A 14,703-nucleotide genomic window follows, 5' to 3' on the forward strand; every position below is an offset into this window, starting at 1 on the left:
CACGGGGAAGGCAAGGAAGACGCGAAGGCGAGGCGTGAGCGTCCCAACCCGCCTTTTTGGCGGCTGGCTGCGCGGGAAGGAGATGAGGAGAACGAGCACGTTATCGCGGTCGCGGTTACATCTGCTCCTACCGCCGTGCGGCGCCCCGGCGGGGACCGTGCAGAGCCCGTCTTTGTGCACCGCCGGCCTCAAATAGACAGCACGGCTGTGGGGTGGTGGATGAACCGTACTCAGCCGCGGGTGGGAGGCACGATCCGTGTCCAAGAACCTGGACAAACGCCCAGGCGCCCCGTCGGTGTAAACAACGCAGCCCGACCCGCCTCGCCTCTCGCTGCCAGGGCGCATGCGCGCGGCTGCCGAGCCAATGAGGCAGATGGGGGCCGGGTTGCAGCCATTTGGGCCCGGCCGGCTGGGACGAGGTGCTGCAGCCGCGATGGTCTCCTGGATGATTTCGCGGGCCGTCGTGTGAGTGTCTGGCCGGGGGGAGCGGGCCGCGGTTTTTCCCGTGGGAGGGCTGGGGGCGGCGGCAGGCAGGCCGGGTCGGCTGGGCCCGGTCCTTTCTTTCTTTCTATCTCCGTTCCCCTCAGTAGGTGCCCCGTGCGGCCGTTGAGCTGCCGTAGGGCTGCGGCCGGCATAGCCGCTCCGGCGCGGCGCAGGGGGGGCGGAGGGCGGCTTCCTCCGGCGCGGCGGGGGCCGCGCGGGCCCACCTGGGCTGCCGGGGTGATGAGGGGCGCGGGTGCCCGAGCGGAAGCGCCGCAGTGCCGCATCAACCGGCGGCCTGAAAGCGCCGTGCGAAGACACCCCCTGGTTGGGGTTGAGTTGCTGCAGGGCGCTCCCCCCATCAACCGAAAGAAGCGAGGTAGCCGGAGCTCTGCCCAAGAGGGACGCTTGCCCGGTGGTCCCAGGAGCGCCCGCCGAACCGGCAGCGGGCTCGGGTGGGTTGTTGTGGTGAGCACCGCCCGTTCCGCGCTGTGGGTGCGTGTTCCCGAGGGCTGCGGAGCCAGGCAGGTAGCGCGGTGGTGCCCCTCACGTACGTTACGGGCGTTGCTTGTAAATGGATCCCGATTAACCTGTCGCGTCTGGTAACCGTTTAACTTCCTAACTGGCGGCAGAGCTGAAGGGGCTAGGAGAGCGCTGGGAACTGTGGTGGATACAGGCTGATGAAGAGAGAGGTTGGCGGTGTTATCATGCACTGGCCTCTGTAAAATAAATACCAAGTGATATTTGAGCAACTTAGTCTTATTCATGCTCCTTCGTGGGAGCTCCAGTGTTTATTGGGTTGCTTGAGCTGAGGTTTGCTGTGTGTGACTTTTTGCCAGACAGACGGTGTGAATCTGCTCACAAAGCAGTCCAGCAAACGTCTGAATCGGTGCCAAGTCTGTTGCAGGAGTGTATGACCCAAAGCAGGGCGTGATAGGATTTCCCTGTTCATTTGCTGACAAGCATCCCCCCCTTATGCTATCTGGTATAACTTAATCCAAAGACTATTTGTTGTCAGGAAGTCTTCTTATACTGCCATGTAGGTTTTCCTGCTGCAATCTCATTACCTTCTTTCTCTTCTGGCCTTCCCTGAGACTTGTCTTGTAGTTGAAACTTGTGAACTAGAGCATCACGTTCCAGGTTTGGCAAAGAATGACATGGGTTTGGAAGAGGGAGGCTGTGGGAAGAGTTACTGTTGGCATACTCCGTCAGTGTGGTTTTCCTATGGGCTATACGCAGCACTAGAGGGAAGAGGCATGTGCTTACTTTGGGTACATCAGATGTAGCTGCTGAACTCGTTTCTATTTTGTTATGCAAAAGCACCAGCCAGAGGACTTCTATCAACTTAGACTGTGTTGGTTGTGGGAGTACTATCAGCGATGGTGAGCACCTTTGGTTTCTAAGGACTAGATTCCTTTGAAGTTAGTTGTTTTTTTCCATTGAAGGATTCCTGTAGGATTGTATTTGTGATTTGAGGATTCGCTCCTCTGTGGGCCTAACCAACTGCATAGAGACTGAGAGAGGAGCTATCTGTAAACTTAATACAAAAAGCAGTAGAGGACAGGTATTATGCAGTTCTGTGGAGCTTGGTTTTCTGCTTGCCACTGGGCTCTCATTTGTGTGTCCTAATTTTTTTTGCTAAAAAGGGAGTCCTTAGTTGTATTTATAAATCTTCTCCACCTTCCTCTCTCCTTGTTCCCTGGCTATGGGAATTAACTAATTTGTAAGTGTTCAGCTTCCCAGGAAGGAGAAAGTATTAAGCAAGAATTTGGACAGCTTTGAGACTATTGTTTAATTTTGCGTAATAAAGTAAACTTCACATGGAAAAGGAAGGTGGGAAGCAGCACAGAAATCTGTGGGGTTGGATGTAAGCAGTCTTAACTTACTGTTGTCCTTGTCCTCTCTTTCTCTGTGTCCATTATGCTGGCTTCCTCTACTTGATATGCTTTCCTTCCTGGTCTCTTTCCAGACATACCTGTTCCAGTGACTCTCCGACTAGTGTGTCATGCACTTGGAAGGTCTACCCTACCTTTTTCTTAAACCCTGTAAGAAAGAAGGAAATGCTTTTTAACTACTGTGCAGCAGCTAAGACCTGACTCTTGCTTAGTCTTTTAATTTTGTCTGGTGACTTTTGGTTGCATATATGAGCTATGGATATTCTATGCTGTCTGTAGCAAGTCCTGGAAGCTCTCGTGTTTGGGCAGCCTGTTCTCTGAAGTGGTGACTGGAAGGAGAATTGGTTGCTTTGGATGCAGGAGAAGTCACCTCTCCTGATTGACCTACTGTTTTATTCAGGGCCAAAAGAGCAGTAAAATATTAATTTGTGGGCATGTCACAGTGCCCTCTGCTGATTTTTGACGTGGGGGATTTCTTTGGGCACATGTCCCAAGCAAACTGACTTCTGATACGGTTTCAAAGTTTGCAATTTGGGGTCAATCAACTCCACTAAAATAGTTTGTGTAAAGCTTTAAGGAGCGAATAAATTAAGTTAGTGGAGAATTAGAATTCTTAATTGCATGTGAATTGTCTTGAAGACTCATGCACAGGAAACAGGGAGCGGTTCAAATTCACCACTCCACGTAATAATCTTCAGCAGAATTTTGTTTTAATGAAATCTTTTTCCTTTGCTCTCTAAATGCTATTATGCTTAGGCATTTCAATGTGTGAACTACCTTGTGCTAATTGCAGGCCTTCTTTCTCTCAAGGAGCAGATGACTCGAAACAGATAATTAGAACATGTTTTCAATTTAAAGTTTTGTGTCTGTGGGGTGTTGCTGTACTAAGTGTAGGTCACTATTAATTCAAAAATGCACTGGCTATTGAACCAGTATTCAGAATGATTAGTGCAAGGTTTTTCCCTTTTTCACTACCAAAACCCAACAAAACGATACTCCTTTCTTTCAGAGTCTCAGGAAACTTCTCCAGGTGGATTGGTGACTGCCCATCTGGTTGACTTGTAATACAGCCTGTGCCTGACTTTTAATCTGCTTTGATTGCTCATTCTTCTCATTTGTAAGGTCTGGGCAAATGTGTACACATCAGTTGCTGAGACAGTGTATTTAATAGTAAACACACTGAGTACTTGTCAGTCACAGCCTGGTATGGATGAGATCAGACTATCCTCTTGTGCCAAGCAAAGATGTGAAGCATCCTAAATACAAAGTAGATGGCCATTTTGTTCTTGCAGTCTGTTAAAGCAGACTGTGTGCTGTAATCTGTTATCTTTTTCCCCCTCACTTAAAAATGAAAGTTCCCCCATCTGTGTTGCTTTGCAACACTCTCTCTACCCTCATGTTTAAGTATATGTCAGGAGTGCTGGAGAATCGTGGTGGGTAGGAGAATGTATTTCTCTTTGGTACTAGTAGTTACTTTTCTGTCTGCTTGTACTTACCATACCGACCTTCCCCCAACTCCATTTTAGAGCCCTGCAAGGAGCAAAAGATGTGCGATTGTAAGGATCAGCAAGTGTTCATTCATTCTAATATTAGACTCTAACTGGAACTGCATTAAGCTGGACAAAGACTGAGGCAAGTGGGAGGTGAAGGTAGGTAGTAGTAATAGTCTCTTCAGGGTTTTGCTACTTTACAGGTTGGACCTGTTTCTTTCATGGTATTTTCCAGGGCATTATCTTACTCTGCTTTGACTCCTCCAGACACCTTGGAATGCATAGTTTTAAGCTGCAGCTGTTGTATCGATTGGATTGTTGTCAGGAATATTTGGCATAGTGTGGCAGTGATCTGTGTAACTGTGTATGTTTTGTTTGTAAACCTGGATTGTGGCTTGCTATTGGAATACAACTTTTTTAAAATTAAAAGCAGTAACTACAAAAATATTTACCCTCTTGTTTGCTAATCAACATGCTGTCAAACACATTTTCTTGAAACAACTGTAATTCATCATATGGAATTAAATAACTATACTACCACATGCTGTGTAGAAGGGACAGCTACATAGGGCCTGATCATCAAGGGCTGCTTGTGGGAGAGTTTCTTCAGCTCTTTGTAGCCTGCTCTTTTTCTGGTAGGGTAGTTCCAGCTCAAATATGGAAGAAGATGAGAGCTGTTGGATGCTGAAAGCCTTCCGGTATCCTTCCAGTTCAAAGACCTATAAATCAGTGCTGTACCTGTAGGGAAGAAGGTGTCCCTGTCATAGCATGAGGGACTGAGATGGAGAAGTGTGCTGAAATGTGTGCCTCACCACAGAGCTGCTCAGTTTTAGTCACTGTGTACCAGGAGTTATCCTTGGCACCTCATGCTATGCTTCACTGCATCTCGCTGGCCTGTTGCTGGGAGGGGCCATCCTGCCCTTCATCTCCTTGCTCTCCACTTTCCACAGGGTCCAAAAGTTGTGTGGCCTCAGGGTGAGTCTGGCTGCTTTGCAAACCACAATGAAAAATAGCATGCTTAGGAGAGGCTGGGCTTTTGTAGTTGCAGTGAACTGCACCAGTACATGCTGCTGTTGTCTAGTTGCTGGCTGAGTGCCCTGTTGAGAATAGAAAGTTGCAGGATGCAAGCAGTGTTGTCTTGGGTGTCAGCATGTTACCAGACTGGTTAAAACATGCTCCTCGCTTGCACGCTGTTGCTTATTCTTTCTCATAGTTAAACTGGTGCCAGAAATAGTGGTTCTAATCAAACAAGGTGTTGGATTTTTAAAGTGTCTTCAGTTTTATAGGTTGAAATCTAAGTATGTGTAAGTATAGGGATGAAGAGCATTGTCTTTTCTCTGTGAAAGTTTAAAATCGTTTCCATAATTGAGCAATGAAGTCATGGGAGCAGTTCTCTCCCATAGTTCAGCCTCTTGGTGAAGCAGTCCTACTACACACAGCAAAAAGTGTCTGTGGACTAAACTTGTAGCACCTGTTCTGTGAGTTCGTGCAGTTGGAAGTGACTACCTCCGATGGCTCGTTAGAAATCAGTCCCCCCCCCCTCACCTGCCCACCACGCCTTTTCTTAACCTTGTTATGCAGTCCAGCTGCTCTTTTTTTACCCCTTCCATGTTTATGAATTTCTGTAGATACAGAGCATGCGTGGTCAGTGTTCACAGCCTATGGCAGGCGGGTATGTTTAAAGCTCACTCCAAACAGATGGAGCACAACGAGAGGCATGCTGTGGAGGCTGACATTCTTACTTAATGATCTTGGCATGTACTCCGTTACAAAACGTGCCGAAATCCACATCTGTGTCCTATGCCTTGTAGATAAAGGAATACCAAGAACTGCATTGTCTGGCACAAAAGGGCGTTTCTAATTAAAACAAACAATCTCCTTTTTGGCATGTTCTATAAGTTAATGTCTATTTTGACCAAGCATATTTCAGGCTCTTGAGCATTTCTGCAAACTGATGGAACAGTTTGTATTTCCTGGTTATTTTCTATGTGGAGCTGACTTGTGATTATGCTGATATGAGGCTGGGAGATCCCAAGCCAAAGTCTGGTATTTAAGAAAAAAAGTTTGGTTGAGTATCATAGAATCGTAGGGGTTGGAAGGGAGAGATCATCGGGTCCAACCCCCCTGCCAAAGCAGCTCCCTAGCTCATATTGCACGGACAGGCGTCCAGACAGGTCTTGAATATCTCCAGAGATGGAGACTCCACACCTCCCTGGGCAGCCTGTTCCAGGGCTCTGTCACCCTCACTGTGAAAAAGTTTTCCGCATGTTGGTGCAGAACTTCCTATGCTCCAACTTGCAGCCATTGCCCCTTGTCCTGTCTCCACAGACCACTGAGAAGGGGCTGGCCAATTCCCCCTGTATCCCATACTTAAGATGTTGATAAACATTAATAAGGTCCCCCCTTAGTCTTCTCAAGACTGAAGAGTCCCAGCTTACTCAGCCTTTCCTCATAGGGGAGGTGCTCCAGGCCCTTTATCATCTTTGTAGCCCTCCTCCATACTCTCTCCAGGAGACCTCTGTCCTTTTTATTCCAGGGAGCCCAGAACTGGACCCAATACTCAAGGTGGGGCCTGACCAGGGCAGAGTAGAGAGGGAGGATCACCTCCTTTGACCTGCTGGCCACACTCCTCCTGATGCACCCCAGGATCCCATTGGCTCTTTTAGCTACCAGGGCCCACTGCTGGTTCATGGCCAACCTGTCATCTACCAGGACCCCCAGGTCCTTCTCCACAGAGCTCTTCTCCAGCAGGTCATCCCCCATCCTGTACTGATACAAGCAGTTACTCCTTCCCAGGTGCAAGACTCTACACTTGCTTTTGTTGAACCTCATCTGGTTTCTCCCTGCCCAGCTTTCCAGCCTGTCCAGGTCTCACTGAATGGCAGCGCAGTGTTCCTGCGTGTCAGCCATTCCTCCCAGCTCTGTATCATCGGCGTACTTGCTGAGGGTGGATGCTATTCCCTCATCAAGGTTGTCAATGAAGATATTAAACAGGACTGGACCCAACACTGAGCCCTGGGGAACACCGCTAGTCACAGGTCTCCACCAGACTCTGCTCCACTGATCACCACCCTTTGAGCCCTGTCCGACAGCCAGTTCTCAACCCACCTCACTGTCCACTCATCGATCCCATGCTCTCTCAGCTTTGCTATCAGGATGTCATGGGAGACAGTATTGAAAGCCTTGCTGAAGTCAAGGTCGATGACATCCACTGCTCTCCCTCCATCTACCCAGCTGGTGATGAGATCATAGAAGGCTATGAGATTGGTCGAGCACGATCTCCCCTTGGTGAATCCATGCTGACTACTCCTAATGATCTTCTTCTCTTCCAATTGCTCATAAAACTGCTCCAAAAATCTATGTAAAAACATGTGTTGCAAATCTCTGGTTCTGGTGCTTCTTGTGATCCTTGTGAGCCTTTCTCTGAGGTTTTCCATTGGTTTTATTCTGTTGCTTTGTTATGAAGTTTTGCAGTTACAAACCATGCTATTCTGTGAAAGTATGAAGTGTTTCGGGAAGGAAATATTACAGCTGAAAAGAATACAGTCTCTGTTGTGAGTCTTCCAGATTTTAAAGACTTGTTGAACTAGATAGTAAAAAATTTACTGCTGGGCAAATGAGATGAGACCTACAGGAGTCTGGGTTTCCTCGTGGAGCAGTCTGACTTGAAATGTGGCTGGCCTTGGTGGCACTGAACCTCCAGTCGGAGATAATTTTGGACACAGAGGGGGGAAAAAAAATAGCCCACAATGGCTAGTTCTGCATCGAGCCTTTTGTCAACCATCCGTGGTACTGTCTGATTCAGATTATCACTGACAAACTAATAGGGCGTTCCTTCTGTTTCTGTTGTTTTTTATAGCTAGTCTGCAAGCATTGACGTGGACATGGGTTTAACTAGATGGATGTTTTCCTTGTGCTTGTTGTTTTTGAAATACTGCTGACATATCCTGAAGACAGTTGGAACTTGTATTTGATGTTGGAAACTAAGTGTGGTTTCTCTCAAAAGCCTTTAAGCCAGTGTTTAAGGGATTCGCAAAGCAGAATTTCTCCTGAAGTGAGAAGTCTGACATAATGCTTTACTTACTCTGCCCATAAAGCTGTTGAAACTTGCAGTGCTTGAAGGGGAAAATCAGAAGTCATGCTTTGCTCCTGCTGTCTGGTTTTGTTACTTCCTCCCCTCACCCCATTGTAAGTCATTGATCAAAACTATGGGAAAGCGGGAGAGAGGGAAACAGTTGCTGGTGTGGGGGTATCGTGATTGGTTTTGATAGTGTAGTAACTGTAACATTTAGAAAAATGAAGTAGTTAATTCTTTGGCTTTGTGCTCTTACTGTTTGCTCTTGCTAATATTTTTTTTCTGGACTAGGACTTTGTTCTAGAACACATGGTTTCCCTTATGTCTAAAAGCATTTCAAGTGTTACTTGACTGAAGTGTATTTACTATTAGACTGTTTTAGAAGCTGGTGATGAAGCTGATCCAGTCACATTCTTCAGCAGTGACCAGCTTAAAGTTTACTTGGAAGGCAATATAGCCACGGAAATGTAAAATACGTGTTTTAAATGACTGCCTTGGCAGTTGTCAGCTTGCCATAGAGGCAATATACAGAGTATTTGTTTTGCGGCTCTACGTGCAAAACTTTGAGTGGTAGCTTTTTCTTGAGTAAAAGTTAATCTTGAATGCATGCTTGAAATAAAATGGAATTGTGGTTGTACAAAGAGGATAATATGGATAAAGCTTTGCTTTTCATTCACATTTGGCAAGTGATGTTTCTGAAAAGGCACATATTCTGTCTGTCTCAGCCTGTTTGTATTACTTCTAAAGCATATTTACAGAGGAACAGAATCACAGAATTGTAGGCGTTGGAAGGCACCTCAAGATATAGTCCAACCCCTGATATTTGTGTTAATAGAGTTATCTCAAAAATGAACCTTTGGTCAATTAGCACAGTGTGCATCATCTGGTTTTAAGAACAAAGCCTACCCCTCAAACTACTTAATTGATGCATGAGTGTCTAAAGAAAACCCAGTGAATGACAGGGGTACAGAAGGGAGGAAATGCAAGTATCTTTTTAGCCTGGCAGTTTTTTCACCCTAAGGTTGAGTTACTAATGCAGTTATATGAGTAAGTCTGGTATTAGATTATGCAAGTTGTCGGTTCTTGACTTGGTGTCTGAATTCTCCTAAGTACTGGTGGTAATTGAGGAAACACGTATGCTCTGGAATAACTAATCCAGATGTTATCTCAACAGTATCTGCCAAATACAGATTTCATAGAAGCCCTTTCCTGCATACAACTGGGAAGTTTGCCTTTTGAGTGCTCTAAAGAGGCTTCAGAAATATTTTTCTAGGTTATAAGATTAACGTAAATTTGGGGAGTCAGGGACTTTAAGACAAAACTTGAGATGTTAATGACTTCTGCTGATCAAAAACAACCCCCCCAGCTGTCTAGAGAGGGGTAAACCTCTCTAGAGGCTATTATTTTACTTGAAGAGTTAGTGTTGTGTGCTTATGCTTCTTTGCTTTGCTCAAATTACTGTCTTTTTGCAGCATTTTCTTGGGAGCAGCACGACACTGAGGCTGGCCTGCAACAACACCTTTAGGTTCTAAAACATGAAAGGATTAAGTAGGAGCTTTCTGAGCCTTTGGGTTGTGAACTTTGCTTTTTCTCTCTAAAACCAGCCAAGCAGATGAATATTCTATATAGTGTGGCCTGCAGCAGTGTCCAACACTCACTTTAAGAAGTGCAGCCCATGTGATGAATGTATGGTTACACACAGTGTGGTTTGTTTTTCACATACAAAGGGTTCGAAAATAAAATCTGGTTTTCCTTGGAATGAGCAGAAGCAATTCTTAGCTGGGACCACTCCTAGTTTAAATTTTACTTTCCTATAGCCAAATTATGTTGGTGCTTTCTTAGAGCAATGAGTGATGGCATCATTGTAGATTTTAACTCATGAGAGTCTCTAGTGGACCAAGGTAAGGGGGAAAAGTGAAGTTGGCAAAGTATCAATCCAATTAGAATTCAATTTTCTTGTTGTTAACTGTATGGTATTCTGATGTGATGGAGGTAATGAGGCTAGACTGTAAGCAATGGCTGGGGCCAGGATGGGGAAACTCCAGGGCAGTGACTAGTTTTACAGTCATTCTCCAAAGCTGCAGAACGGTTTGAATTCCAAAAATGATTGAGAATGAGCACAGCTTCAGAGTATTGAGATCAATATAAGTTGCTTTTCCTTGAATATTGAAAATAATAGTGAAAGTACTAGATGGCTCAACTCGAATAGTGTTGGATGTAACAGGTAATGTTTTCTTTGTGCACCAGCTGAGGTTAAAGCAAATGAACACTTTAATGAAAGAATTTTTCCCCATCTCATGCAGCTGAGACTTGGATGTCAATGTGCAGTTACACATGGGCTTCCCATCATGATTTCTACAGCTTCATTGAAGATACTACAACTTAGGATATATATATATCTGAGTTAGTGCTAGGAAACATAAAACTGGCCTTGGGTCCTTTCAGGCAAGGAAAAATTCCTTTTCCCAGTTAATGAAACAGATGACTGCTCCTTAAAGTACTGAGTTAGCTTGCTTTGGGACTTAAATACCTTGAGTGAGGCTCCTTTAAACATTAACTACAGTTGTAGTAACGAGACTGTATTTTGTTGGGGGTTTTCAGGGGGCAAAGGGGTATTCTGGAGATGTGGTGTTCATATATTTTAGAAACAAGCTGAAACAAATGCTGTCTATCGGCTGCAGTGCTGATAGATGTCAACTATTATAGCTGGGGAACAGCAGTACCAATTATTTTCATGCTTTTGTTATGATTCTGTACTGGATAAAAGATCGTTCTCGTGTGCCCATCTGATTCTTACCTGGTCACTTCACCAGGTTTGGGATCTTTGATATCTGCAAGAATTGAAGCTTTAAGACTATTGTTTAAAAACGTGCACGGGTTGGCAGTACTGAGATAATAGTGTTTGCTGTATTTCTTTATGCTAGCTTTGGCTCTCCAAACATCCATCTGTCTTTGCTTGTTCCAAAATTTACTGTGGCGCGGAGCAGAGAAACCTTTGACAAGAAGTGGATGTGGACTTCACAGGACTTAGTTGAACTGACTGTAATGAACAATTTGTCAGTGTACAAGTTAGGGTAAAATGGAGGATGTTTACAAGGTCTCTTGTGGATTGTTCTACTGTGTCCTTGATATGAAGGGCTTTGTATTCTTGTACAGAAATAAAGACCTAGTTAAAAAATTGTAGGAGCTTCCAAAATGGTCTTGAGGATGCTAGACATAAAGCTGCAAGTCCTGACTAGGTAAATAAGAGAACTGGTCATTTTCCACTTCAGTTGATCAAGGCCAAGAAACTAAATATTTAGCTTTAAACCCCAAGACAGAATTAAACATGTCATGCTTGAATTTTTAATGTTCATGTTAATCTTGTTCAGCATTTCCTCTGTGTTAGTGATGTGTTTTAGGAGCACATCAGAAGTATCCTAAATAGAGAGCATCACATTGCTTATGAAAACTAGGTGTAGGTTGTGGAGTCTGAGTAGTAAGTGTAAAGAACTTTAAAAAAATCTAGGAAGCTCATACATATGTTTCTCTATCAATCACCTTCATTTTGTAAACACTTTTAATCCACAATCACCTAAAGTAGAGTTTACGCTATGTGACAGTTTCTTTGAACATCCAGGTAGGTATCAGCTTTCATCTCAAAATTTAATTAAGACCACAATTACTTTTTTATGTTCTTGCTCACCTGCGCTGTGGAGTAAGCTGATTCATGGATGTACTAGTAAAACCAGAAAATAGCTACTGAAAACTAGAGTTGGTTTCAAGGTTTTTTTAAAAAATGGAAAATAACAAATTAGTCAGTTTCTTCTAACTGGCATTTTTAATCCAGCTGTCAGTCCTTGCTGGACATGAAAAGAACAGTGCAGTACCAAGGATGCACTTTATTTGAACAAAGCTAGTCCTCAGTGTTCTGTGGTCCTGCCTGATAACATGGGTGGCTGGTGTGAGGCCACAAATACTTTTGGTCCAGTGTTAAGTGGTCATAGCAGTAGGTGAAATTAGGGGACTAGTTAGGTTACCTTCCCTCAGATGTACTTTGAGAGCTAAGGATGCGTAAGTAGCTTTAGAAATGAATAATTTTCCATCAGGGATGAAATTCTGCTATTGTGCTTGAGGTGAGAGCTAGGGGGAAGTTTAAGGTCTCTGGTAAGAGTTACTCTATACTGAAGGGCTTCAGTGTTGGCTCTTGATCACATGGAAGAGTTATGGATGTATCTTGTTTCACTCCCTTGGTGTGGGAAGGTATAAGCTCACCTGCTGATTGTTCTGCACACGTGTTGGAGCTTAGTAACCCAGTAAACAGGAAATAGGGCCAGGATAGGCGGGATGCTATTACAGCAGTGGTCAAACATGTACATGGAAATAAAGCAATGAGTAAGTAGGCACGCAGAGAAGTGACTAGGAGTTTTGTAACCATTTCTGTTCCTACTACTTTTTCTATTTTGCTTTCCAGTACTAGCTTCTTGGAATTTCTTGTACTACTGCATCGTTTGGGCCCTTTGGTTTTGAACAGGATTTGAGAGTTGGTTTGGTGAGGTGCTTTTAATTTTTTTTAAAAAAATTTATGACGTGGTGTTGGTATCTCCAGGCTTATACCATTCTGTTACAATATGCCTCAGGCTGTTGAGGGAAAGTTGGTGGGCCCCAGACACGCACAAGTTGGTGGGCCCCAGACACGCACAAGTTGGTGGGCCCCAGACACGCACAAGTTGGTGGGCCCCAGACACGCACAAGTTGGTGGGCCCCAGACACGCACAAGTTGGTGGGCCCCAGACACGCACAAGTTGGTGGGCCCCAGACACGCACAAGTTGGTGGGCCCCAGACACGCACAAGTTGGTGGGCCCCAGACACGCACAAGTTGGTGGGCCCCAGACACGCACAAGTTGGTGGGCCCCAGACACGCACAAGTTGGTGGGCCCCAGACACGCACAAGTTGGTGGGCCCCAGACACGCACAAGTTGGTGGGCCCCAGACACGCACAAGTTGGTGGGCCCCAGACACGCACAAGTTGGTGGGCCCCAGACACGCACAAGTTGGTGGGCCCCAGACACGCACAAGTTGGTGGGCCCCAGACACGCACAAGTTGGTGGGCCCCAGACACGCACAAGTTGGTGGGCCCCAGACACGCACAAGTTGGTGGGCCCCAGACACGCACAAGTTGGTGGGCCCCAGACACGCACAAGTTGGTGGGCCCCAGACACGCACAAGTTGGTGGGCCCCAGACACGCACAAGTTGGTGGGCCCCAGACACGCACAAGTTGGTGGGCCCCAGACACGCACAAGTTGGTGGGCCCCAGACACGCACAAGTTGGTGGGCCCCAGACACGCACAAGTTGGTGGGCCCCAGACACGCACAAGTTGGTGGGCCCCAGACACGCACAAGTTGGTGGGCCCCAGACACGCACAAGTTGGTGGGCCCCAGACACGCACAAGTTGGTGGGCCCCAGACACGCACAAGTTGGTGGGCCCCAGACACGCACAAGTTGGTGGGCCCCAGACACGCACAAGTTGGTGGGCCCCAGACACGCACAAGTTGGTGGGCCCCAGACACGCACAAGTTGGTGGGCCCCAGACACGCACAAGTTGGTGGGCCCCAGACACGCACAAGTTGGTGGGCCCCAGACACGCACAAGTTGGTGGGCCCCAGACACGCACAAGTTGGTGGGCCCCAGACACGCACAAGTTGGTGGGCCCCAGACACGCACAAGTTGGTGGGCCCCAGACACGCACAAGTTGGTGGGCCCCAGACACGCACAAGTTGGTGGGCCCCAGACACGCACAAGTTGGTGGGCCCCAGACACGCACAAGTTGGTGGGCCCCAGACACGCACAAGTTGGTGGGCCCCAGACACGCACAAGTTGGTGGGCCCCAGACACGCACAAGTTGGTGGGCCCCAGACACGCACAAGTTGGTGGGCCCCAGACACGCACAAGTTGGTGGGCCCCAGACACGCACAAGTTGGTGGGCTATTGGGAAAGCTGTGATGTTAGAACACTGATGCGGTGTGTCTATGTGGAAGATAGTCTCCAGGCTGACCCAGTAGAGAGAACAGCCTGGATTTGGCTTTTTTAGCAGTACCTTGTTCCAGACCACCCCTCAGAGAGCTGTGGGGACACAGGCTCAGTAGGTTCATTGCTGAGAGAGGGGAACTCCAGGGACCTGTGGTAGGGCTGTATTGCTGCCGCAGTGAACTGAGCATGGACCGCAAGCTGAATGTAGGCAGAGACCTGCAAATCCAAGGTGGATCCTTGCTGAATGAGATACCTATAAACACATTAGATGCGCTATCAAGTTAATTAAGACCACTCTGTGATCTTCAGCGTGGTATGTAGGGTTTTGTGTTAGCAAGTGGAATGAGTAACAGGTAACCTAGAAAATGCTGTGGGAGTTTCCAGTGCTTTCAATACTTTTTAAGGTAAATTTTACTTAACGTAATGGCAGGTAAGGAAGGTCCTGATTTTATGCTGTAGACTTATTTTGTATACTAGACTTATTTCAAGGTTCAGGCAGGGCTGTATTTTTCTGTTGAGAAAACTTGAAGAGCACCTGGCAACAGATTCTCTGCTTTGGGGTAAGTCGATATAGTAGTGTTCTATAAACATGGTTTGGTAGGATAAGAGTGATGAAGACTGGAGCTCTGCACTGGAGAAAAGGCTTAATTGTCTCCAACCAGACTGCTTGCAATTACTACACTTAGGACTTAATATATAAATGTTCCTGATGTAGGCAAGTCCCACTTTCTGGTGGGGTTGGTACCCATGG

The 14,703-nt window shown here is 46.3% G+C and overlaps 1 protein-coding gene across 1 annotated transcript in view; it reads left to right on the forward strand.

The window, feature by feature from the left end:
- Positions 1-391: 391 nt before the first annotated feature.
- REEP3 (receptor accessory protein 3) overlaps positions 392-14,703 on the forward strand; it is a gene marked incomplete at its 3' end in the record, with an annotated part of 41,929 nt that continues 27,617 nt past the window's right edge. Inside the window, exon 1 of the mRNA XM_084265616.1 lies at positions 392-465. Within this exon, the coding sequence (XP_084121742.1) occupies positions 434-465 (32 nt within the window). The 5' untranslated portion in view covers positions 392-433. The remainder of the gene's footprint in view (positions 466-14,703) is intronic.

This window comes from Gallinula chloropus, assembly GCF_964237585.1.
Source record: "Gallinula chloropus genome assembly, chromosome: 5".
Classification (NCBI taxonomy): Eukaryota; Metazoa; Chordata; class Aves; order Gruiformes; family Rallidae; genus Gallinula; species Gallinula chloropus.